Source organism: Serinus canaria, chromosome 1 (assembly GCF_022539315.1).
Source record: "Serinus canaria isolate serCan28SL12 chromosome 1, serCan2020, whole genome shotgun sequence".
NCBI lineage: Eukaryota > Metazoa > Chordata > Aves > Passeriformes > Fringillidae > Serinus > Serinus canaria.
In genome coordinates this window covers 32,782,923-32,808,907 of record NC_066313.1, presented here as the reverse complement: position 1 = coordinate 32,808,907, position 25,985 = coordinate 32,782,923, and the positions used below count along the sequence as shown (strand labels likewise).

The window sequence follows — 25,985 nt, the reverse complement described above, 5'->3', positions numbered from 1 at the left end:
ATTTTCTCACAATTTAATTGTATAAGATCATTAATCTACATATTTATTACTTAGTGTTCCACTTATTAGCAATTATAGAAAACAACTTCATGCCAAGTACTCTTTACTGAATCTTGATTAATCACAGGAAGACAGCCATATTCATCTTACCCTGTTTTAGTGTATTTCAAGACTAAAGTTCCTTCCATTATCTGCAAACCTCAAACTTCTACTGTTTCTAATACGAATGGTGGCTTTAGGAACAAAGAATAAACAAACAAAACTAAAAAAATGCAGAAATAATCTAGGCACACTGGTAAGGCAAAAACACAGGAAGCTTGGGACAGCTCAGTAAATCTCTAGTTCAGTGAAAACTTCATTTGCATCCTGGTGGAAGACACATGACAACTATAGGAAAGTAAGATGCATAAAAGTTCCTATTTCCCCAAAGCATGACTAGAATAGGATTATCCAATGTTTATATTGCTGATTTTCACTAGAACCACCCTACCCCCCAAGAAAGGAAGTTATAACCCCTTATTCCATTTTCTTTTCACATCAGAGTACAGCTCCTCAGTCTGACTTAACCTCATCTGCTGCAATAGGGATTAAATCGTTTGGCTTTCATTTTTTTGTAATTCAAAGTATCTTAGACATCAAAGGATCTTTCTTTCTGAAAAGTCAATACTTCAGCACTTCAGAATAATACCCTACAAAGCAGCCACTCAAGATACCGAGTTTTGAAAATACCAGCTAAGGTTATTAAAATATTTCACAACGTTATCATCCCAGTCCCACAAGATCAGAATTGGATGACTGAGTGGGATGATCAATTATTATTGCAAATCTCTTCTCCCTGGTATCCAGTGACAACAAGTGTGGGAATGGTACAAAGCTGCACCAGGAAGGGGTCAGACTGGACATAAGGAAGCAGCTCTTTACTGGGTGTTTAAATATTGGAACAGGCTTCCTAGAGATGTGGTTAATGGCCCAAACCTGTCAGTATTTAAGGGGCAACACCCTTAATATTTTTATCTTTGGTCAGCCCTGAGTTTGTCAGGCAGTTGGACTTGATGATCTATGCAGGTCCCTTCCAACTGAAATAGTCTAGTCTATTCTTTTCTTAAACTGAAAAACTAAATCATTCTGTAAGAAGATATCAATAGGCAGCCAACATCCTATATATTCTGCATAACAACACAGAAACATGGTTTATCAGGGAACACAACTTAAAAATTCTGCAGACTTTTCTTTTTAGGATATGGGCTATATTCTAATGTTACCTAAGTGTCAAAAGTTTTCCTTTAGAAATACTTTCTTACTTTTTATGTTGTGCACAGAAGAGGAAATCTTGTCAGCAGACAGGTACTGCTGGGAGGCTCAAGTTAGCAGCACAACAGATTGGGTCCTACTCATTTGTCCTCCTGAATGGACTCCATGTGGAGACCTCATAAGTGTGCCCTGCTCACCTACTTGCATGGCATCCTGCTACCCAACACAGCTGGGTCCAGAGTCATCCCATCTGTCAAAAGACATTTTTTTCAAAAACATAGTTTTGTTTAAAGCCCAAATGAAACATGGGTTTTGTGAATCACAAAAATTCTCACAGTTACTCCAGTATGATGCCCTTGATGATGCTTCCAATGACAGAGCAGTAGCCTGAACAAATTACTTGTGAAATATTAGAGAAAAATCAATAAAACATAATCAAAACAATCACCAAGATATATTTGAATGGAAACATGGTTTGTTGAAAATACTTGCAGATCAGAATATCGAATTAGTTGAAACACATGGCAATTTACAATTACTGTAACTTTGCTTATTGAGCACTTCACTAATCTGTTAAATGGTCAAGTCCAAACCTTAGCAGCCTTTTGAAGATCACAATTGCTAGAGACAAATTAGCTGTAAAATAACTGACCAACAAAGATCTCTCCTCAAGCTAGAAGCCTCTTGTACCCAAGGAAGGCCAAAAATCTATTGCCAGAAGCATGAGAATATACTAGCAATGGTCTTTTTTGTCCTTTAATAGCCCAGCCTAAGTGAAGAGTGACCCACCAGCATTTCAGCAAACTGGGTTCATCTTTTGGCATAGGCTCAGCTCAAGGCTTATATTCTGGATTCATAACAAGATCACTGAGCCTGTCCAATACATTTGTTCCATTAAATGATAAGCAAAAGTAGTCCAAAGCACTTAAATCTACTCAAAAAATCAATGGGAAAGGGGAACAATCACAAGGTTATGTAACTACTGAAATTGAAAATTATCTTTCACTAACTGGGGCTTCTGATTCTGTCAAATATGATGAAGCACTATTTAATCATGTGATTTTGTTATCCATAACTCATGAAAATTACTCATGATTTTACTGAAGTACATTTTTTCTCCTTAGGACTACAAGTTTTTCTTGTAATGTTTTTCTTTTCATATTTTAAACATCTGGGAGAAAAAATATGAATGACTAATTAAAAAGGTATAACTGATGTCATAACCTGAAAAAATGAAATTGAGAGAGCAATTTAAGACAAGAAGGGACAGGTCATTTATTTAAAATTGAACGTGCCAGCTCCAAAATCCAGCATCCTGCTGTGCATTCTCAGCATCTCACTTTTCTCTCTGACACATCCAACGTGGCTCTTCCCAGGTCGGGAGTTCCATTTTGCTGATCTGATTTTTGCTCAGGTTACTAACAAGCTCCTACATCATAAGTATAAGGCCATTTGCACAGAGTCTTTATTCTCAGAAATGTTTCCATGCCTTTCTGTCCTACCTTATAGATTTCCAGTTTCCCTTAGTGACTGCCTGTCTTTGTCACGCCTGTGGTTTGCTCATGCTCCAACGTTCTTGCTCTTTCTCTGTCTTTTCTGTATCATCTCCCCTGGTTATATTTTGCCCTTTCCTGTTCTCTGAGCTGACATCTATAGTGAGCTTCTCATGTCTTTTTCTTAGCTCCTAATCTATTTAATTGCATTTAGCTGGCATGACTCCAAAGCTAAACTCAGTTTTCCTGTTCCTAAGTTCTTTCACTTTATCCCTTTTAATTCAGCTCTCACAGAAGCCAGAAATGTTATCTGTATACAGAGCACTTCACCATGCAGCACACTTTGCAGTGTCTAAAGATGCTTCCAAAAAAGGGGAAAATATCTGTCCAACTGGCAGCCATAAATTATCCCCCTGAACATAATGCTTTCTCATACTGAGGAGGGAAAAGGTAAAAAACCAAACTTCACATCTAAAGAAGCAATCAACCAAGTCTGATTTTGCATTCTCATTTTTCCTCTCTTGTCAGTGTCTCATAGTTCTTCATCACCTTTGACATGTGAGATTTTTAGGAAAAAAAAAAAGTTTCTTCAGTGAATGAATTTTCTCACCCTGAGTACTGGAAACATCTCATCTTCTTTCATATGACCAATTCTAACTCCTCAGACCCAGCCTGCAGGAAGGCTGGGTTGCCCTCACTGCAAAGCCAGAAGCCATCCAATTCAACCTTTTACATGAAATAGTATCTTCCAGTGGGAGACAACTTAATCAGCTGTAATAAGTGGTCTTGAACATTCCTGGTAAAGTCATAATCTGATCCCAGAAACTGGGATAATTGGTTGAAAAATATTATAAAATCTGTGGTGGTGTTTTTTGGGGATTTTTTTTGGTGGGGATGGTGGTGTAGTGTTTAATTAGGGCCAAGGGACTGTCAGAATGAACAGTTTCATTAGTAGGAAAGGAAAGAAGGAGGGATGAACTAGGTGAACAAACTTCAGCCATGCATCTCCATGGTCTGTATTTGAAGACACAGAATTTCATAAAAAGTTGCTGGGCCTTCAGTAAAATGACTGAAGCAGAAAAGATAAATAACTAGTGAACTATTGCCCTCATTAATTCTGTTTCTACCCAGAATCAACAATATAATTTCTTTTCAAAAATACTGCATTGTCTTGCTTTTAACCTGCATTAAAAAATATGATTAATTTTGTCATAATCAAAATAGCATTTTTCTTCTTTAACACTTCAACAGAGAAAAATACTCCTTCATTCAGCTGTCAATATCAGAATCTGCATTCAACAATTAAAATAGGAAACTCTTATCATGTGGTCTTGCCAGGCAAATTTATGTGAGGATAATGAAAGGAAGGAAGGTGTCAGGGGAGTAAAAGAAACTTTTAAAATATGCATGGGAATGTCACTAGCAAGTACAAGGTAATGGAGAACTTGCTGAAAGCTGGAATGGAAAATATTAAACAGCCCTCCACATGGGAAAAGGGAAGGGAATGTATTGTTGCCAAATTTTGCAAATTGCTCTTAAGTTACAAATATGAAGGCAAGTCTCTTTGTGAGAGGTCTTGGCAAAGAGACAATCCTGAAAAAGGCAGATAGGACAGTTAAAAATGAGTCACTGCTAAACCATGGATTCCAGATCTTATATGTCATTATTTCTTGATGTCCTGTAACTTCTCTTATGAGAACACAAGAGAATATTGCACAATGATATGAGGTTTTTTTCTTGAATTCTTCGCCTCCCACTTCCAAAAGATTTTTCCTTGAATGAGATGTAATCATTCTTTACAGTAATGAAAAGAAGAAAAAAATAATCTACGTCTGAGAAGGCACCAGGTAGAGCTGTGATTAAAGATTGACACTTTTACCTAGCATGCAAGATTAAATTTTCCATTTTTATACATTCCCTCAAGAACTACTTGTTCAGATATAGATGAGTTGGCATCATTCTGTCAGTTCTCAGTGTGGCAAAAGATTCTGGAGACTGGACCTGAAAATGAGCACTGCACATAAGCCAAATCTATGACTATTTTTTTCTTGAGATCTGCTTGGAAGAATACCATGGAATAAAGCCCTGGATAGAACAAGGGCCCAGGAGAGGTGGTTATTTTTCAGAGGTTGTGTCTCCCAAGCTCAAGAATCAACTAATCTCAACAAGAGAAGGTTAAGTGAGATAGCAGGGGGCCTGCTTGAATGAAAAAGGAGCTCCCAACAAACCTCAGCTATAAAAAAAGGAGCCTGCAAGAGTTGAAAGTAGGGATAAAGGACCCAGGGGGAATATGGAGACACTGAGTATGCAGGGATGTGGTTAGGAAAGCTGAAGTCCATTTGGAGCCTAATCTGACAAGGGACACGAAAGCTGATAAGAGAGGTTTCTATGGGCAGTTCAACTGCAACCAGGGAAAATGTAAAGCCACTTCTCAATGGGGTAGGGGACCTGGTGATAGAGGACATCTGCAATGGCAGAGGTAATGGTGCCTTTTTCACCTCACTCTTTAGTGTTCTGATGGCCCTTGGCAACTCTCTCTCTGTAAATTAACAGAAACAGCATTTTTATATATGCACAGTATGATAGAAGAAATTTTAAATCTAAGATTCATATTCACAGTGTAGACACATCCTATTCCATATCTATCCTTCAGATAAAGAAATATCTTATTGCCCAAAGAATAGTATTTGCTAGGCATGACCACAGCAGAACTCCTCAAACCCCGGAAGGGTTTGCAACATTTGTTGAAGGCAGCTCCTTCCAGTACAGGCTTTTGTTAACTTTAATTTAAGGCTTTTTCTAAAGAGAAATTCTTGGAAATGATAATGAAAAGAAAGTAAAGAATATCCAGGGGGGCCACAATATTTTGTCCCAAGCACCCACATAGCAGCCACACTTATAATGTTCTAAATGGTATGAAAATACTTTCTACTATTATGGAGATTGTCACAGATGCATATTTAAAGACAAGAAGGACTCCTTCGAGAATTCTAATGTGGTGGCATGCAAAATTTGGGTCATAGTTACCCATCCAATAATTCCTAAAACATCACTTTTCTGTAGTTTCAAGCAAGGAAATACTCTTAAAAAAATGTAGCTTTTATTTCCACTAAATGTAACGATGAAAAACAGTACACTCATTAAAAGCTTTCATAAAAAGATAAATGTTAAAGCATATTTGACTATGACTTTTCTTTTATTTGACCTTGGCTAAATCGAAAGCACACAGAAAAATTTACAGTCAATGCTAGATGTGAGCTATACTAATATCTGGCTAACTGCCTCTGCTGTGAAAGCTCTTTCTATTTCAGTAAAATTTTATGCACAAAAGCATTTTCTAGAAACTGATGTAGTGTGTTCAATACATTTTTAGACCCTAGCTTAATTAGAAAAGCTTTTTCATAATAACAAATATTGTCCCAAGCAGAGACTGTATTTAATAAATATGCTCATTATTTTCCTTAATGAAAGCAATGTTTAAAATTTGTAGGTAATCCCATTACACTGTACTTCCATTATACAGCCCAGCTCTCCTTCCCGCCTGCTGATACAAGACTTGCTCATCTTAGTTTCCAATTATATACATTAAGTCCTTCCAAAACTACCTTCATTATTACACACAGCATGTATAGCTCTATCAGAGAAAAAGCTGTAATTGGAAAAGAGCAAAATGCATTTCTGAGCCTAAGATAATCACAAGAAACGTTAATTATGTCAATTAAAATAATCTTCTCTCCACTCAACAAATATGACCTCTTTGTACAAAGAAACACAGCAGGACAGGTACTGATCCCTGATAAACCATGGTGTTTCTACTCAAGTCATTCTAATCAGAAAATCTGTGAAAGAACCAAATTCTGACTTTAAATTACTTTATAATAGAAGAATGGCCAAAAAAACTATAGGATGAACCCAAGGGAATTCTCCAAAACAAAATCCATAGCGTTTTCTATACACATACAAAATAAAACCCCAGTGTTTCTGACAGTAAACTGTTCTGTTCTTCTGACTAAATTTCTACTTCCTAGAAGCAGAAAAGGACAACTGACACAAGCAGACTACTGACAGAAAAGGTTCTGGAAATACATAAATTAAAAATGTTAGGTACAAAAACTAACCCTTACTGTCAACTTCACCCTTACTGTCAGCTGTTTTTGGCAAAGAACTTCATCTCAGCATCAGGTGGCAACCAGTTGAATCTATGAAGTGTTGACTCTAATTACAGGGTCTCAAGTCAGAACTTTAAGAGTTGAAGACATGGCTGCATATGGCAAAACCAGAGCTGGTCACTCCAAAGAGCATCAGTGCACAAGGAGGCTCCCAGATCCTGTAATTGCACTTTTATTCCCTCAGCTTGTAGAAGGAAGAGCAAGAGGTGAGGCATCTCTCCGTTAGCTGCTGCTGAGAGTTGATTTTCCTTGCTGTACCCAAGGAAAATTGTACTTTTCTTTCACATTACATTTGATCAGCCTCAGCCACTTCAACCAAATTTTAGAACATGCAGTTTTCACTAGCCTGCTCATTACTATATTTTCACACCTAATTGTTTCAGCACACCTATTCATGACCCTAATCTTGCTGTGAAGAATTTTTCCCATCCCACCTCACAATGCCTTATTTGGATCATTCAATTTTTGAACACTTCCTAACAGATCAATTGTTGTTATTCTACAGGCTTCAGAAATAGAAGCAATATTCCAGAGAATACTACAATACTTTTGCAACGCCACCAAAACTTTAATTATCCGAGTACTTTTGTTTGTTCTTTGTTTATGCCAAACTCTCACTTCTTTATCTTACAAATTTGGCAATTTGCTGTGTGGAATTTGTACTGACGATCTGATATGACAAGAAAAGTCAAGTCCAAGTACACTGCAGTTTAGGGAATATATTCAGATTTCACAGGGAAATGCTACTTCTTCTGGAAGTTCCAAACTCTTAATTTCTTTTACCCTGATTTGTTTTTTTATCACTTGGTGATTTTGTCAGGGAATCGGGATCCCTGCCAAAGATGTTTACCTCAATTTTGTTTCGAGTCCTAAATTAGATTTCTCCTAAATAGTGAATTAGATTATTAATCAGTAAAAATCTAAATCTTCATTATTAATTTACTCAAAACAATACAGCACCTTGTAAAACATTTATGCAGCAGTAAACGGAGAACCACTTTGCAGAGATCATGACATGCTTAATTTACTACAGGACTAAATATTTAATTAGAAATGGTACCAAAGCTGAAGGTGTTCTGCTGAAATTAAACAATCTTTTAAACAGTAATAGTCCTAACTTTATTGTGGGCTATAATGGTAAAATTTTAGAACAATTGGTAGGAAGGAAACTTGCTCCTTTTTGTGGGGTTTGCCTTTACCAGTTAAGTGAAGAATCATGTATTTGCTGTTTACTGTCAGGTCTGGTCTCTCCTGTAGTTTCAACAGAAATATATTTTAAATGGCATATTAAATTAATTGAAAATGCAATGCACTTTGAGGCACTACATTTGCAATGTAATAGTCTTGCTCCAATGATTTCCTTACTAACATCTCTAATTAGAGTAATGGCATTTTAACTTCCTTGTGAATATCTGTCAATTCTTTGTTTCATATTCAATTTTCAAAACATCCCAGGTACAATATTTTAAATCCATTTGCATTTATACATTCAGACTCATATAAAAACCCCAAAAACTTGCTTATAATTCCAGTTTAGGAAAAAGCACACAGAGCTTTTGCAAAGACATCTAACGATGAACATATCCTTCCCAGTGTTGAACCTGAACAACAAATGTTGATGCACATCAAATCTAATTAAGGTGAGCTTTCAAAACAGATATGCAGTTGATTGTTTCAGAATTTGCTAAATGTGTAGCAATATGGAGAATGAGTTCTGGGGCTTTTTTTCTCTCCTTTTTTTTTAATCTATTCCTCCTTATTGTCTCTCTAACTCATATAACTCAGCTTTCAGAAGAGGAAGGTAAGGGATGGTTTTTACCCTTCTGTACAGTGATGGATACAAAGAATGGAGAAACAAGACAGATAGGCTGGAGAAAATTAAGAACAATAACATTATGTCCCACTTTGGGGGGGGGGTCTATTGAATAGATTATTACACCAAACAAAGAAATTATCAGGCTATAATTATAGTCTGGAAAACAAAGGGTAGCAACAGGATCACTTTCACCTCATCTTGAACATGTCTTTTAAAACAGCAAATCGATATTTCTTGACCATCAAGTTGTTTTTATTAACAATACATAATATCCTGACCTTTTGCTGCCTTATAACAGTACATGAGAGTCTTGTCAAAAATAATTCACCTAAAATTTTAAAAAACTTAACTACGAAAACCACAGCCATGTATACATAATTCACCAGCTAAGAGGAAAAGAACGTTCTGTTTAGAGTAGGAGTAAGACACATCTTCTGCATCTTCCTTATGTCTCAAGGCTAAAGAATATTTCATAGAATTACAAAACTAGAGCTATTACAACATGTTGTGGCTCTTCAAGCCTCTAAATGGAATAAAGAAGTATATACTTGGTAGCATGCTTCTCATTATGCTGCAGAATCCTAATGATGTGACCTTGCTTCCCGAAGTAACTTTAAGGGAAACTTTTTAGAAGTAAGATGAGTGATATCACTGGTATTCATCAATTCATGCTCAGTTTAAACATTGCTGTGTGAAACATGGAAGCACTTACTGGAAGACAGACTGAAGTTAATTAAAAAAAATCACAGTCTAGGATTGAAACAAAGTTTTCACACAAAGTTTGTTCTTCAAATCCAGTCCCAGTTTAACAGTGACAAAGTTACTGCAGTGTTGATCTTCATGAAAGGCACAGCCTTGCAGTGGTTAATACAGAACACAATGAGGCACTCAGCATGGTGCTGGTACCATGTGGGCTGTCTCAGAAGAGCGAAGAGTGGTGCCAGCTGTGTACCTGCACATACAATCTGTGTCTGAAGGATTTTATTTCTGAACAGACTGGGAAAGGAGAGAGGATGGGTAGTGGGAGTGGTGGAAATGTGAAGAACCTTGTTCTGCTGTTTACCCGTAAGCTGCTGTGAAAAGGGAGCTTCGCACTTCAGAAAATGCTGTGAGTGCTTCACGTGGTTTTGGGGCCTCCTTCCTCGTGATAAAAGCTCTCAGACTGCACGTACCAGCTAGTCCCTTGATTCCTTCCAATTGCTCATCTGAAGCTGTTAACATATATTAGAGCTATACCAGAGCTTTCCCTGATATGCACCAATATTTTAAGTAATGTATGGCAGAGAATTTTTTTAACCACAAAAAAATGTGCCTCATTTAAAATAAACTGTCTTGAGAATTGAATGACATGGCAATAATTCTAAATTTTACTAAAGCTTTTTACACACACATGACTTTGGCAGGCTGCCTTCCAGTGAGAGCAAGTTACATATGTACCAGCTCTAATGGCCCATATAGGATATTAAAAACACATAAAGAATAATTTGATAATTTACCTTAGGAACAGCATGAGAATTTTCATCTCAGTTTCCTTCAGAGGCTCTAATGCCAAAGGACAGATTGTTTCTTGTCAGTGCTTCAAACTGATCTCTATTTGCAAACACAGCAAGTGATGCCAAATGCAGTTCAGAACACAGATCAAACAACTATTCATTATGCACTGTTTTGAGTTGCATATGAAGGACAGAGAGGCAAGTAATGACCAGAAAAAAAAAAAGAATCATGCTTGTACATCAGACAAGCCATTTCCATAATATACTTGAATACTGTATATATGTGCAAAGAAATAAAACTATTCCAAGAAAATAATGAGTGCCTTATGAGTTAAATGTATTTAAAATGCTAAACACTGTGATTGAACAGAACTTGATATACAATGTAGACCAAACTATAAGTGCAGTAGTTATACAAAGAAAAGGAGGGGGAAATGATAAATTATTTATTGAATAAAAGCAGAAGATAGAAAATGAGAAAAACTTTTCTTTGAAAAAACAGGTTAGTTTGTAACCAATGATAATAAGCCCACTTATTCATTAAATCTGATTCTATTTGAGTCCCAGCTAAGCACTCAGAGCAGCAATTAATGCAGCCATCGGTGTGGCTGTCGTTTTCTGAATGCTCCTGTCCATCTCGGTTTTGTCTTGAAGCAAAAAGAGATGAAAAATAACTGGAAAAAATTACTTAACCTGTTTCTAAGATGATCACAGCACTGGCTAAAATGGCAAAGGGAAAAGAACTGTTTTCAGTGCCATGCTACAGACATCTGTGGGTGGTACCTGACAGGCACAGAGCAGTGCATGCCAGAATTATGCATGGGGGAAAGGAGAGGCATCACCAATGTATGGCAGCCAGCTCTAACTAAGGCTAGAGCTCTCTTAGATTAGACTGAAGAGAAGGAGAGAAGATATTCTTCACAAAGACCTCACCCATAGCTGGTTAACAGGTATATCTTTAGTTAGAAAAAAAAAAATTAAAAAATACCAACTAACTTAACCAGGACTGCTGCTTATTGCTCATTAATTGCTACAGATAGGTGCTGGGCCTGGCCAGGTGCAAGAACAAAACCCCTCACAGAAGAAAAAAATAAAATACATTTAAAGAAAAAAAAAAAGACTACTTTGAAATTAAGTATTTCAAGGGATTAACTTCAGTAGTTGACTTTTGATCAGTATCTTATTTTAAAACATAATTCCTGCATTTTTTCAAGGTTAGCTAAATTCATTTATTATCACTAGTATAGTGACTGTTAGGTGGCAGTGAGTTAAAATAAATCCCTACTTAGGCAGCTTATCCCTCCTGTTATATATTAATCTTAGTGGATATGGGATTATAACAAAATGCAAAGAAAAAAAAGGAAAAAATCCGACTTGAGTAGCTATATTTTTCTGGATTAAATCACAATATCAGAAAATGTCTTAGAATTCCAACTGAGCTGTGCTAAAGCAAATGACAGCGAGCTCTGGATAGAGGAACGCTTGCATATTTTTCTTCACACAGTTATGTGTGAAAAGATTTCTCCATAAAACTGTAAAATAGAGCACTGAGAAAGTCCATCTGAAAAGATTCCTCCAGGGGGCTGAGATAACTCCGGCATCTGTTCGAGCAGGTAATTCTGCAAATAAGTGACACACTTTTGTCATCCCATTGAACCGGGAACACGAGGGCCCTTGACTGCCCAAACACAAATAAAACTCTTCATTGCCCTTACAGCTTGTGGCAGCTACATGAGATGCCCCTTAGAGATGCAGTCATTTCACCTTTAGCCAAGGCAATAACTAGACCTGCAAGTTTTATCACTTCATCACAACCCCAGTGGACTGTAAATGGTAAGCTCCAGTTTGAAAGAGAGGACTCCTGAAGAAATCTAAGGTATGCAGTGAAGAAAAAAGAGTTTCTCCTTTTTGGAATTATATATATATATATGTAAAAATAATGTAAGAAAAAATATGTTTATCTCTGAATATGTTTTATGGTTTCTTAATGACACAGTTTCTATTCTTTGTGGTGAATAACTACTGCTTCAAGTTAATTTCTTATCTCTTTCAAATTAAATTATGGGTAGCTACTTGTCAACAAAGCAAAAATGAAACAAAAATACATATCCTAGAAATGCCCACCCTGCAATTAGCCGTGCTAAAATACAGATATGAGAACTATCTAAATTCAAGTGTCATCTTCATATGAAGACTTAATTGTTGTTATTGCCAGAATACATTTGAAAAAATTATAAAATATGCATTTATAGACTTTTTCTTGTTGTTGTTACACATCCCAGTTTTAACTTCTTAAAGCATATTTTTTGGGTCTTTTGCAAATATTTAATTGTAGGCTGACAGTCAAGGATACTTGATTTACCAAAACAACTCTAAAGTTAAGCACACAGAAAGAAAAACTGTTTGTTTTTCTTTCTGTATGCACTACAATACTTTCAAAAGTACTCATTTAAAATTTTACTGCCTAGTTGTGAATGTGACTTTTGGGTACTCTTTATTTTTATTTACCACTGATAGTCCAAAAACTTCATTCTATTTTATCATTACATTTACACCTATTTGTTTTTAAAGTTAAGTTGCTTCTATCTTGAATCACTCAACTAATTAATGAGTGAAAATGGAATGATGAACTAAACCCTATGGAGTAAAAATTAAATATTTTCAAATACAAGACATAGTTCTTAGAACTGAAAATACTTTATGAGAAATTTGATTTCTAAAAATTAGAAAAAGAATTCTAACAGTACAGAATAGTGAAGATCAACTCATTTAAACACTTCACATGGGCCCTGTTGCTTTGCTCCCTAAAATAATCTACAAGGAGAAACCTCATTTTAAATTGACTGTTATCTTTAGATTTAAGTGGCACCCACATAACTGATTCTACAATGTTCAAAATTTGGGTATCACAGTTGCAATGTGTTCCACTTCTGAACAAGCATGAAAACCAGTCCTGAACTTCCCCTTTTAAAATTAAATTGTGGTAACTTTGGCAAGTCTTTTCCCACTTTTGATACTGAACCTTGAAACCCTAATTCTACCAATACAGTGAAGCATTATCAGAACTTCAGCTCATTCTCTCAGATCAACATGATTAATTGTTCAGTTACTTTTCTGTACTTCTTCCAACCATTTAGAATACTTATCTCTGTAGCATAACCACATGCAGTTAACATCTCTTGATTTCTGCTTGATTGTGGTTTAATGAGAAAAATTCAAGACATCAATCTTTGCCTCAAGTTATTTTAGTTCCAAGGTTCAAGTGATCATGTTTACTCTCATAACAATAATCCTTTCATGTGACAAACTCAAAGCAATAAAAAAGGTAAGACCAGTGATGACTTGAAAGGAGTTCAACTGTTTTCAGGCAGCATTAGTGGCAGCCCTGTACACTAAATGTCTCACTACTTGAAGGAAAGAGTAACACCAGCTATCAAGCCAAGACAACCAGATGGAGATAGAATTTGTAGATAAAAAGTGCAGTACATACTGGAAAGAGTTTATGGTTTAGTCTAATAATAAAAAAAAGTAAAGAAACATGCTTAAGATTTGGCAAAAAATGGCAAAATGAGAACATTAAGAGCAATTAACAGGCATCCCATTTTACTTACAAGAAGTTTTAGCCAGGACTGGTTAGGGAAAAAAAAATGAAAAAAAGTACAACTTTCCAAATGTAAAGGTTTTTCAAAATATTTTGGTTCAGTTCAGAATTAAAATAAGTTTTTAAAATATATCCTGAAAGTATGACTCAGATAAAAATACTGGTGCACACCAGTCAACTTGAAAGAACCATTTAAGACACCTACAGCTGCCATTCATCCTGTTATTCCTAGATGTCTTCATCACTCTCCAGATGAAATTTTAACTGTGAGAATTTATGTTTGGCTTACAGAAGCCTAATATTTACCAGGAAGTCATAAAATCCTAGCGTGACTTGAGTTGGAGAGGACTTTAAAGGTGATCTCATTCCAACCCCCCTGCCATGGGCAGGGACACCTTCCACTAGCCCAGGTTGCTCAGAGCCCCATTCAGCCTGGCCTTGAACCCTGGTGCTCTTCAGTTGTATGTGGGTGTTAATGAGAGTTTGGTGTTAATGAGCCTTTCCACTTGTCTAAGCACAGACTCCAAGGAAATGCCAGGCTGGAGAGGGGGCAAGAACTGAAAAGGCAGGGCAGGAGCAGTAGTGCTGCACTCAACAGCAGGTACTGGTTAGGAAGATAAGAAAGCAAGCCCAGGAACTACCACAGAGTTCCCTCTTTCCTTTGGTCTCCCAACTCTGCTGCTTGCTGATATCCTTTGCCATTTCCCCAAGGGATCAGTTCTCCAGCTCCTCCAAGCCCCCAGTCCTTGGCTGCAATGCTGCAGGTTGCAAAGTACCAACAACACGCAGATCCCACTCGCTCAGAGGCAATTTGCATGCCAGGTCCCCTGGAGCAGTGACTGCCATATTCAGGTATGGGGAGATGAGTGGGAAGGTATGGTGACATGGGAGGGATGGGGACAGGAGCTCCAACTTTGGACAAGGTGCAGAGCTCTGGAGCCACTGTGAGCCAATCTCACCCACATGGGCACAACCAAACACCCTCACACAGGAGCACCAAGCTGTCACATCAATGCCACCTTATCTCTCCCTACCAAGGACTGCCCTAGTCACCACAGAACCATGGAATGGCTTGGGTTTTAAGGCACCTTAAAGATCACCTAGTTCCAACCTCCCTGAGCTGGGCAGGGGCACCTGCCTTCCCCTTGTCCTTGTGTGCACCCCCAGCACAGCACTCTTCACACCTTGGAAACTCTGCTCCCCTAAAGAGGACCTGGGAGGAGATCCTAGTGGGATCCAAGGCAGATCAAAGTTCATGTCCTCTCTCTGCACAATCCAGGCCCAAAGTTTTGGCATTTTATGGAGCTACACTGCCAGGTTGTGCATATGTGTGTGCACACACAGCAACCCATGTTGTAACCATCCCCCATTTTCTTCCTCGTCCTGTGAAAACAAATAGGCTCATACAAAATTTCTGTTTCTTAGAAACAGCCCTTAAAAAATTCCTGATTTGTACTTATGCAAAGAACTAAAGCATAACAGAAAAATCTGTTTTGGAGCCTCAGTCTTCTGATTTCTACTATCCAGATCTTTTCTGCAAGTATATCTTTTTGCACACATGTGGTATTAGAAAATACTGCTGTATGTTACTACCTCCAAAAGCACATTAAGAAAACAATGTATCATTCAGATCATGCACATGGAGAAAAAAAGCTAATTATTCTTCAAGGGGAGAAAAGAAAAGGTGAAACTGCTTAATAATTTGATTATTCAACCATTATAAAAAAAAAGTCAAAACCAAAGAAAGACATGAACTTAAATGGTATTTTGAATTTACTTTTTGATAGATATATATTTTAACATTCTATCTGTGTTCTCCTGGAACCGAGACACTGCACTGAAGATGTCAGTGCTGATCAGCTTCCAATCATTAATGGCACTTATTGAAATAGCATCCTGCTAGGAATGGGATTTTCTGCATTTGCTAGAGTTTAATTTGCAGGGAAAAAAAATGTAAAAATTATAAATGAGCCCTGACTGCAGAATAAACATCCAAGAAAGAAATTTTATGTTTTGTGTAAGTCAATAAGTAAACATTTTACAAGGTGTTTATTGCATATTTACTGTCTTCTTGCAAAAAAAGAATTCCCATGCAAATATGCTAATAGCATGCAAGAGTAATATGAAAAAGCTTTTTCCTAAAAACTGTTAGGCATAGCTTGAAAGCTTAAATAGCATGGACCTAAGTTGTCGGTTATTTTGAAAGTGCTATAGGGATGAACAAGTAGCAATATAATAAATCTATGCAGAAATAGTTAAAGTACTTAAAATAAAGAGGAAAAGAGACTAATTTTAAAAAGCATTCTTTTAGTTGGTGTTACGAGACTGCAGAGAAGAAAATATTTTCTCAGTGAATACTCTGGCATTGCTTTATGAAATTTTTCAAGGTTATTGAAATAATCTATGACCATATATGCTTTAAGCAGTGCACACCAAATCTGTTTTTAAAGCTGCCGAGTGAGCCCCATTGTGTCAGGAGTGGAATGTGTCCACTCATCCTGCCTCTGTCATCTTGGAGGAAGCCTGAACCTGAGAGCAAGTATGCCTCTGGAGGGAGCCCCTCAAGACTAAGGAAGATCCAGGCTGCAACTTTTTTTCCTCCCAGAGCAATCTGCAAACAGCAGGAGAGTTCATATGATGCTCTCTTTATGGAAATGTGATTGATGGCAGAGAAAGTTTGACAGTCCCATGTATAGCTCTCTGCTATATTTCTATTTCCCCCTCCTGTATATAATGTGAAATATATAAATCCCTACCATTTAAGTAACTTCCCAATGACTTGCATATTCAAATTTCAAAATTTCCACACAGAACCTTTTTTACCATTGGGAATATTTTGCAGAAAAAGCAAACCTCTCCCCACCCTCCCCTCTACCACAAATATAATATCTTTTTGCTAATAATTTTCTCTAAGTGAAAGACTTTCCCAGTTTCAAAGGAATTCAGGGAACGATAGTGGATTGGTGGCTGTGTTACATAGCATAAGACATATTAAAGACACGATAAAGCAGCCCATTTAGAAAGTCTTTGACTACATCAGAGACAAGGAAAACAGGAAGCCATCATTATTAGACTAATGAGGTAACTTTATAACATTACATTGAAGTTTTTTCACCCCAATCAAAATCTGAGTTTATGAAAGAGGAATTGGTCCCATTTTGAAAATGGTTTGTCTGGTAATGTAGAAAAAATTGGATTGCAGGTCCATTAACTAAATATTTTCTATGCTTAAAACAAAACACAATTGCCTTGATATCCCCTAATTATCATTACTGCAAATTCTAAAACTGCTTAAGTTTTGCTCAGGGAGAAAGAGGGCAGAAGACTCTTACCTACAAGGGCTTCCAGAAAGCAGCCAGTTAAATACAGTCCAATTTTATGAGAGAAAAATACTGAAATATAGTCCTGACCATTTTGACATACCTATACCTTTTTTAAATAAAAGGGATCCACGCTGCAGCACAGTTTCAACAAGTACCATGAAACAAAAATCTCAAACATTATAAATGCTTAACATGTTATTCCATCCTCATTAGTACCACACTAGAAAAAAAAATATACAGGCAGCAAACAATCAGCGGCTGTTTAAGAGCCTGATATGGTACAAGGAAAAATAATGCAGCACAGCAACAAGTTCACTGGAGTGCTCCCTTAACACAGGCATACCAGAAGTACAGCTGTTTATCTTGGGAAGAAAAACAATCAAAAGAGGACATAAAGACTTTTGAAAGGTTCTTCTCCCTGGTATTTAATATTATGCAAAATATTGAAGGTTTCTCGCATGAAATCAGGAATAGCAAGAGGTCGTTTTTCATGGTATTTTAAAAAGCTAAGCAGACACACAACAGGATGCCAGCAGGCAGCTTGCAGGAGACATAAGGCTTTATATTCCCACTAGGAACGTACCTTCTCTGCTTTTGCTTTCCTGGCGTTATGCACAAACCTGCGTCCCAGCTTCTTGGCATACCAGATAGAGGCAAACATTGTAGTGATGAAGATTTCAGTCTGAATATGCAGCACACACACACCAGGAGGAAAAAAAAACAAAACAACTTCCCCCACAACTGAGATACAGATCTAATGCTGGTTGAGGTCTTAACTATGCTGTTGCTTTGTCAAGTCCTCTCATGCTGCCTTCTGAGAAAAAACAAACCACCCAGTGTGGCCAGTCTGCAGGTGTATTTACATACTGCCAGCAGGAAGTCCAGGGTGAGGCATCTTTGTATCCAGCTCACATCCAGTCTGCTAAGTGCCTGTCTGCAGTTCTTTAGCACTGTCACCACAAACTACATATGTGTCAGTATGAAAGGAAGCTGCAGTAAACTACTGTAGCAGACAGCTCACCTCCTCTTCTCCTGTTCTGAAAATTAACTCCTTGGTTCTCTTCGATTTGCCAGCATGCAACAGAAGCAGCAGCAGTTCGAAAATGAGATACACAGCACTGCAGGAAAGCAAAGGGGTACAAAAGTGCCAAAAATAGAAATGTGTATTAACTGTTAAGGTGAAAGAACAGGTGTTTCATGTGTTTCAGGAAAATTAAGATATGAAAGGAAAATTGATTTTACTTTGTTCTTGCGGTCCGGGGTCTATTCAGAGATATTTCTGCTATCTAGTTTCAGTTCACAACAGACAGGCATCAGAGCTGCTCAGTTCCCTTGCTGATGTCACACATGCTCTGCTGAAGGATTTAAGACTCAGTCAAGGGCTTCTGTTTTTCTTTGATAATGCCTTCACAAAACAGAAACCTGAGAGATTTTTTTCCAAATTCCAAACTTCTGTCCTACCTAAGCATGCTCTTCCCTCTTCCTTTAATTGCATGCTATTCTGCATTAGGAGCTGGGGAGTGCCTTTGAACATCTATTTTTGCAGCAAAACAGCAATGCACTATTTTCCTTTTGTCACACACTTCAGCTTTAACCCCTGCATCTCTCTTCAGTTATAATGGCTAAACAATAAGCAGAAACACACTCTTCTCTCCCCAGACATATGACAAACCAGATGTCCTTCCCAGTCAGATGCAGTATCAAGGCTGCAAATTGCAAGGTTTACAGTTATATGTTGTATTTGATAGCACTTAGAAGACAAGTCCTGCCCAATGCCCTCCCACCTACAAGTGTGGAGATACCAACATCAGGAGAACCACTGCTGTCCTGCCTGCAGCATTGGATTTGGAACGCACACATGCAGGAACAATTTCTACTCTGCTGTTCCGTGATAAAGAGCAATCCAAAATTAATTGATTCATGGCATAGGAAGTAAAGGCAGAGCAATTTAGTATAGGGCTCTTGGGGCCAAGAAAACACCTTTTCTGCCACAGGATTTTCAGAGAATGGCTGAAACTATTTTCACCTGAGCACATGAAATCAAAAGGGAAACTATTCTACTCCCACTTAAAACTTAGATAGAACATCCAAAGTACTGGATGGCACTGCTCAAGCTTTGAGCCTGAAGGCACATACTCCTCAGTTCTGTTAAGATTATAGGGAGTTCAAAGAATTCCTCAACACATTTTAAAATGGTAAGTTGGTTAACTAAATTGAAATTCTTAGATAGTGAGGGCTTTTTTCAAGGTAACTCCAAGGTGTATGATTGATTCTTGCTTGACATCTAAAACCTTCTGACAAAATATTTGTTAACTGGTGGTATTTCTGGGAAGGGAATACTTCCTAACTACTTCCAATTCAAATATTTAATTAATCCTGGCAGCCAGAAATGTTTAAGACCACAAGATAGAGTAAATTCCTGTCTCATTTAGAATATGATTACTATAGAAGAGCTGTCTTTCCATAACACCACTTTAGCTCTCAGAAATCTAGGCTGATAGTGAGATGGACTCTCCAAGGAGAGAAAACCTTTATTATGCCATATAGCAGACCCTCACCATTCTCCTTATTTGTGGGATGACGTTGTCCAAAAACAGAGAGAAGGGTAGACAAGAGAAGGAAGAAAGATGGCCTGAAATATTTAGGAAGAAGTCAGAGACCTTGTTTCTAGCTGCAATACCATTGTAAGGAAACAATGACAGAAAAAAAAAAGTGCAGAAAAGGAGAAGCAACATCATTACATAGCTTAACCAACACTATAAATGTTAAAGGAACAGAAAAAAAAAATCTTACATAGTATAAGCATAAACACTCCCACTTCTCCCACTCTGCTCCCATGCTTTTATGAAGAGAATAAGCATAATTTGAAATCATTGCACTACACCAAAAAAGGGTACATTCTCCCAAACAACTACTTATATAGTCTTATGTATATTCAGAAGCTGAGAAAATCGAAGGAAATACTCATCAAGCAATAAAACTTCCTTTTTATGACTTTTATCATCAACATTAGCAGCTTTACCGAACTATTTATTCAGGAAAATTAGGGATTAATGAAAAGCCCCAATTCATCCCACTTAAAGGAAAAAAAATAGAATACATTGTTCATTTAAGAAATAATGACAAAGCAATAGGGAGGTAATTTTCTCCACCCACTGAAAATGTTAGATCGGGAAGAATAAATCTCGCCAAATACCTAATCCTGACTCTAATCAGAAATACACTTTAACTGTTTGCATGCATTTGCAGATCTATCCAAACCCTCAAATACAGCAGTGGCCAGACTGCAAGCCATTTCCTTACAGCTCCATCAGGCAGCAGTCTGCCATACATTGCCAATAGCAGGTTTATTAGGGCTGTACTGGTACCAAGGGAGTTTATGATTATGAATATTTTACTGTAACCATAACGAAGGCTGCATTTTACAGAAGTGCTACAAGCTGAGCTGCTTTAGAAGAATTGGAACTCCCAGCTGCTGTCTCCTCACAGGAGTAATACATACTTTAGCTTGCTCACTGAAGTGCTACATTACAAGGACAGAGAGATGCATGCCATTGAGCAGCAATATTATCACAGACCGGAGATAATCAGTTAAGAGCAGGTTTTACAAGGAGCTTCTCGCTGCAAATGAGCGGGTGGTTTTTGGAAAACCAAAACACACCCAAACCATACATTAAATGTCATTCTTCTGGCTCTATGAGAAGAAATGGTCTTACCACAAGTGGGCACATGGGTGTAAGCACAGAGCTGTTAGGCTGTTGAATGGTATTATTTTTATGACATGGCTCCCCAACATCGCAAGCAAAGGCACTTGATGCTGGGTACTGAAACAGATGGTTGTTTCAAACACCTTGCCAACTGTTTGTGTGCACTGAGTATCACCAGTACTTCTGACAGTTTGCCTCCTTTTTCAATTTTAACAGTGCTGCTTTACTTAAGCAGCACTCGGGAAGAAGCCTGGCTTTGCTTTAGACAGAGCATTAATTTTCCCTTGTTAAGGGATAACTTCTCACTGCACACACGTGGGGTGTCAACCTCCCCCTCACACACCTGTGGTGAAGATAGATGTTAGCTGTGGATTCTGGTTCTCTCCAACCTCTATCTGAGTATATACACACAGTAGTCATAAAACGTGATGACAGGGCCATTTGAAATACAAATACAGTTCAGCCATAAATAATGCCTTCCTTGTAAGAATGGGAGGATGGATGGAAAGATTAGTATTCAGGGTTTGCAGAACTGTTTCCAGTGAAATGGGCAGGAGATGGAACAAGTTAAAAATGAAATACTTAAGATATGAAACAAGCACTTCAAGGTTTATTTGTTAACATTCCACAGCTGTGGGTACAGGAGCAGAGCTGCAGCTGAGAATCTAAGGTAGCTAGTTTTGTTTTTATTAGCACAAGGCAACAACAGATATTGATTTGGCTCACTGTACAAGCAACCATTTCCCATCCCCAGCACAACTAATTATCTTACACAGCTACAGGATGCCAAGACATACTCTTTAATGACCAGAATACTAGGACAGACAGGAATCTAAATGTCTGCTATTCAGTCCAGAAGATATAAATTGTAGGCACTCAGATCTCACTATTCTTTAAGTAGATGGAAGACCCAAGGTTTAGTAAAGACCTGATTTTTCATTCTTCCCTCTAAACAATGGGAAATGGACCAATGTTTTTCCTCCTAATGCAGCAAAGAATATTTTTATAGGAAACCCATGGGCACTCTCACAAAAGTAAGAGTCAGCACCACCAGAACACATTAAGACTTCTTTTTTGGCCAGGGCATAACACAGCCTGTGACAGATTGAAGGATTATCACAGAATAGAATCACGGAATGGCTGAGGTTGGAAAGATTATCGAGTCCAACCATATCCATAAGCACCACATCTACACGTTATAAATGCTTCAGGAACAGTGACTCAACCACTTCCCTGGACAGCCTGTTCTGATGCTTGGCAAGGCTTTCTATGAGGAATTTTTTTCCCAGCATTTAACTAAATCCCCCCTGATGAAACTTGAGGTAATTTTCTCTTATCCTGTTACTTGTTACCTGAGTGAAGAGACCAGCCTTCACCTCACCACAGCCTCCCTTCAGGCATTTATAGAGAGGAATAAATCTCGGATCCCCCTTTTCTCCAGGATAAACACCCCCAGCTCCCTCAGCCACTCCTCATCAGACTTGTGCTCCAGACCCTTCCCCATCTTCACTGCTCTTCTTTGGACATGCTCCAGCCCCTCAGTGTCTTTCTTGTAGTGAGGGGCCCAAAACTGAACACAGGATTCAAGGTGCAGCCCCACCACTGCAGAGTATGTAAATTTCTAGTTATGCTATTTTTTACCAGTTATGATGTTTCATAACAATTTTTTTTCTACAATAAAAATTTTAAAACTCTAGCTCTTGGTCCTGAGTGTTAAAGATGAAATCTGAGTTTCTTAAAAGCTAAATGCTTCCTTGGAACATCTAAGTAAATGGCAAGAATATAGTGCAATGATTCTAGAACAGTCACTTATCCTGACAAAGAAATGTTGCACAGAAGGGAACAGGGGAAAAAAAAAAGAAGCACAAGATGAAGGAAGAGATGGGATAAAATGGGAAAAAAAAAAAAGTGGAAGTGAAGTGCTGCATATTAGGGATGACAGCGGTTCATACTCTTCTCTTCCAATTTAAATTTTTCTACTCCTTTAATATTTCTTGAGCCAAATAATTTCTCTTTAGAAATCATGCTTTCAGAAACCCAGATGTGACATTACAAGTTTGCCCCAGGTCTAATTTCCTCTTAAAACAGAAGGTACTGCATGCAGACATCTCTTCTGTCACCTTTCCTGATGCATAGCAGAGCTGTCTCCCAGCAGAGGGCATTAAGAATTTCATACACAATGTCACAAGACTTCAGAGCAATAAAAAAATAAAATGGAAGCATTTTTTTTCCTCTGGACATTTTTCAAGTGTGAGGCACCAAATATTTTGTGCCTGCACTCTGCCATGCAATTATCACTGCCATTATTCTGCTCTTCTATTATTTGGTGGGGTAGATGGCACTCAACCTTCTACCTGTGGTGCAACAGGTCAAGAGAAGAGAGGATGAGGAGGTCTGCTACAAAATTGCTTGAAATAGAGGTTTAACTGTGGAAGGATGGGAAATGGAAATAAAGTAAGTGCTGTGCTAGACACTGAGACTCAGCACATCCCCGTACACAGGAATGCATTCCAGCACTTTACAGCGTAATGGCGTAACAGACTAAGTTTTAAATCTAGGCAGTTCTTTTTCCTCTTCTATTTGTTAAGTCTTCGAATGGAGAAAAACATAATTACAGCACTTAATTTTGATTTTAAAAATTGATTTTCAGCTCTAGTTTCTGCTGGTGCATAGGAAACTCCAGTGAGTCACAGAAGTAATACAACAACCCTTAGCAGCCTTAAAAAAATAAGTAAAAATCTGAAAAATGCCAGTTTATTGCCTATTAGTCCCTGGTTCAGCACAAATTGCTTTCTGCCTCACCTTTCTAATAGAAACTTTTAAATTTCTTCCTGCTGTGTTAAGAAATCACAATCAAAATGGTGTATCAAACCCTCTGATGTGCCATTACGCTGCTCAGACTTGTATCAAATCAAAGCGCTGCGTATGTAGCACAGTTATACATTTGCATGGCAAGTACTCCTACGGGAAATAATATAAACTACAAAATTTATCCTTGGGGAGAGAAAAAAAGGAGGAACCACAGACTGCAAGCACTGCTTATGTGTGTCACCAGTGCATCTTGCAAGGCACTTGCCAAATATAATCCTCAGCAAAACTGAATTCAGTGTGGAAGCACTTCTATTGCAGCTCTGTGTGTGTGCCTCCCACCCCGCAGCATGTAAGTACATTTGTTTTTTTGTTATTTATACATAACCCTGTGTGATGGTGGACTCAATCTCTGTTTTGGGTGGGGACGAATAAAGGCACAAAATGAGCTGGTAACCAAAACACAGGAAATTGGAGAATCTGCACACTGACTGGAGCTCAAAATCTCTGACCCAGGGAGTGGCCACATGGCTTACCATGGCCAAAGCCAGGAAGATGTGATCGCACTCTCACTCAGTCCTGTGAGAGCTCTCCTGTCCAGATCCAGTGAGAAGCAGGAGGGCTGGAAATGTCCATACAGCCACCTACACTTGGGCACTGACATGCATAATTTCCACATGATTTCTTTTTAGGAACAGCAAGTCAGGCAGCCTATAAAGAGCTGTTCATCTCACTGCTAGTCACCAAAGAACCCCAAAAACACAGTTGCAGGAACATGCATGGGAATATATATCATCCCACCTTAAACATTATTTCCTTCCTGGCTGATGACAAGCTGTCTTTCCTTTCAAAGGCATCCTTAAATCTCACTTTCGCTTTATCAGCCCCAAGAGCAAAATTAAAAAGTCAGTTTAAACAGAAACACTGCAAGTTATAGGCACCAAACCAGAGAATCACACTGACAGCTTTGACCCAGCATTATTTAAAAGTTCAAGGTGAATGTAGCTAGCCCTTGCCATTGCCCAAGCTCTCCAGAAAAGCCTCATGCACAAGAAGCCAGGTTGCACTGAAGTATGAAGCATTAAGGAATCACAAGTGATGAGATCTAAGAGGATAGCTGTAATCTCATGCCAGCATCTCCCTGCAGGCAGACACGTGTACCTGTGTGGGTTGAGCCCACTCAGCAGCACATTCCTGAACAGCAGCAGAGTCCATGCACACCATTCCCTGTCATCTCTCAGGCTGGGTTGCCTTCAGTCCCTCTCCCAGCCTCTGCCAAAGCAGCAGCTCCCCTCTCCTGGCTGGAATCATCCCCAGCCATATTCTGCTGTTGACTGGATCATGTTCCAGCTGAGCAGCCCCTCCCACCCAGCCCCTACTGACTGGCTTTTTAATGCTTCTTAGAGAGGAACCCACATGTGGACAACAAATGCAACAGACAGTGGCTTCTGCCAGTTTTCATTTCAGTTCTTCTCTTTATCCCTGTCCTCAGCTTTTCTAGGCTGCGATCCTCACAGCTCCTGGGAAAAGGTCCCAAAGTTCAACAGAATAACTTGTGAAGTTAAATCACTTCAGAGGCAAGTTTTTAAGAATAATGCTGAACATTTTAGATGCTAGACATAGGTTTGAAAAAGCAATATTTTCCTGCCAAAATGAAAAAGAGAAGAAATATGAAGGAAAAGGATGTAGTTAATTCCTACAAATATAAGATGTTCTGCTACTAAGTATGAGGGATAGATAACAAGTCTTTATCCAGGACTGTCTGCAATTCTTGCTTCCTAGAGTCAGAGACAAGGAGGACATCTTCTTGTTTTTGGAACTGACTCACCACATTTCTGTTGCCCAAGCAAAGCAAAGAGAGGAGAGTCCAAACCACAGCAGACCAAGAACCAGGTTTTCTCCCTTAGTTCTGCTAAAATTCTTCTGCATGAGATTATTTACTCTTTGCAAGCCAGCTGCTCACTCTAAAAATGAAAAGAATAATACTCTACCACACTGGAACAGTGTAAAGATAGAAATTTTAACAAATGTGAATTATTGTGAGAGAAGACATTGTAGAAAAAAGATCATCTACCCCCTCACTGGTTGATACAGAATCATACAGAATTCGGCTGAAAGGTCTGTGAGAGTCCACATCAAACCTGATTACACAAATGCTTCACTGCAATGTGAGTCATGAAAAGGTCCATTTCAGCAATGTCATAAAGGATTGGGTTATATCCATTTTGATCAAAAGATAAAGGAACTATAAGGAAATAGGAAGTTAAGGACAAGGAGTTATTCTTCTTAAACCTACAAGATATTCAGAAGCAGAAAAAAATATA

At 38.2% G+C, this 25,985-nt stretch overlaps 1 protein-coding gene across 3 annotated transcripts in view; it reads right to left on the bottom strand.

Moving 5' to 3' along the window:
- The window catches only part of DLG2 (discs large MAGUK scaffold protein 2), a 486,684-nt gene extending 461,729 nt beyond the window's left edge, over positions 1 to 24,955 (bottom strand). The window contains exon 1 of one of the 3 annotated variants that reach the window (XM_030234136.2): positions 24,823 to 24,955. In XM_030234136.2, the coding sequence (XP_030089996.1) occupies positions 24,823 to 24,885 (63 nt within the window). In that variant the 5' untranslated portion in view covers positions 24,886 to 24,955. The remainder of the gene's footprint in view (positions 1 to 24,822) is intronic. The other 2 variants (XM_030234140.2, XM_030234138.2) reach the window with 2 other exon arrangements.
- Between the last annotated feature and the right edge of the window lie 1,030 nt (positions 24,956 to 25,985).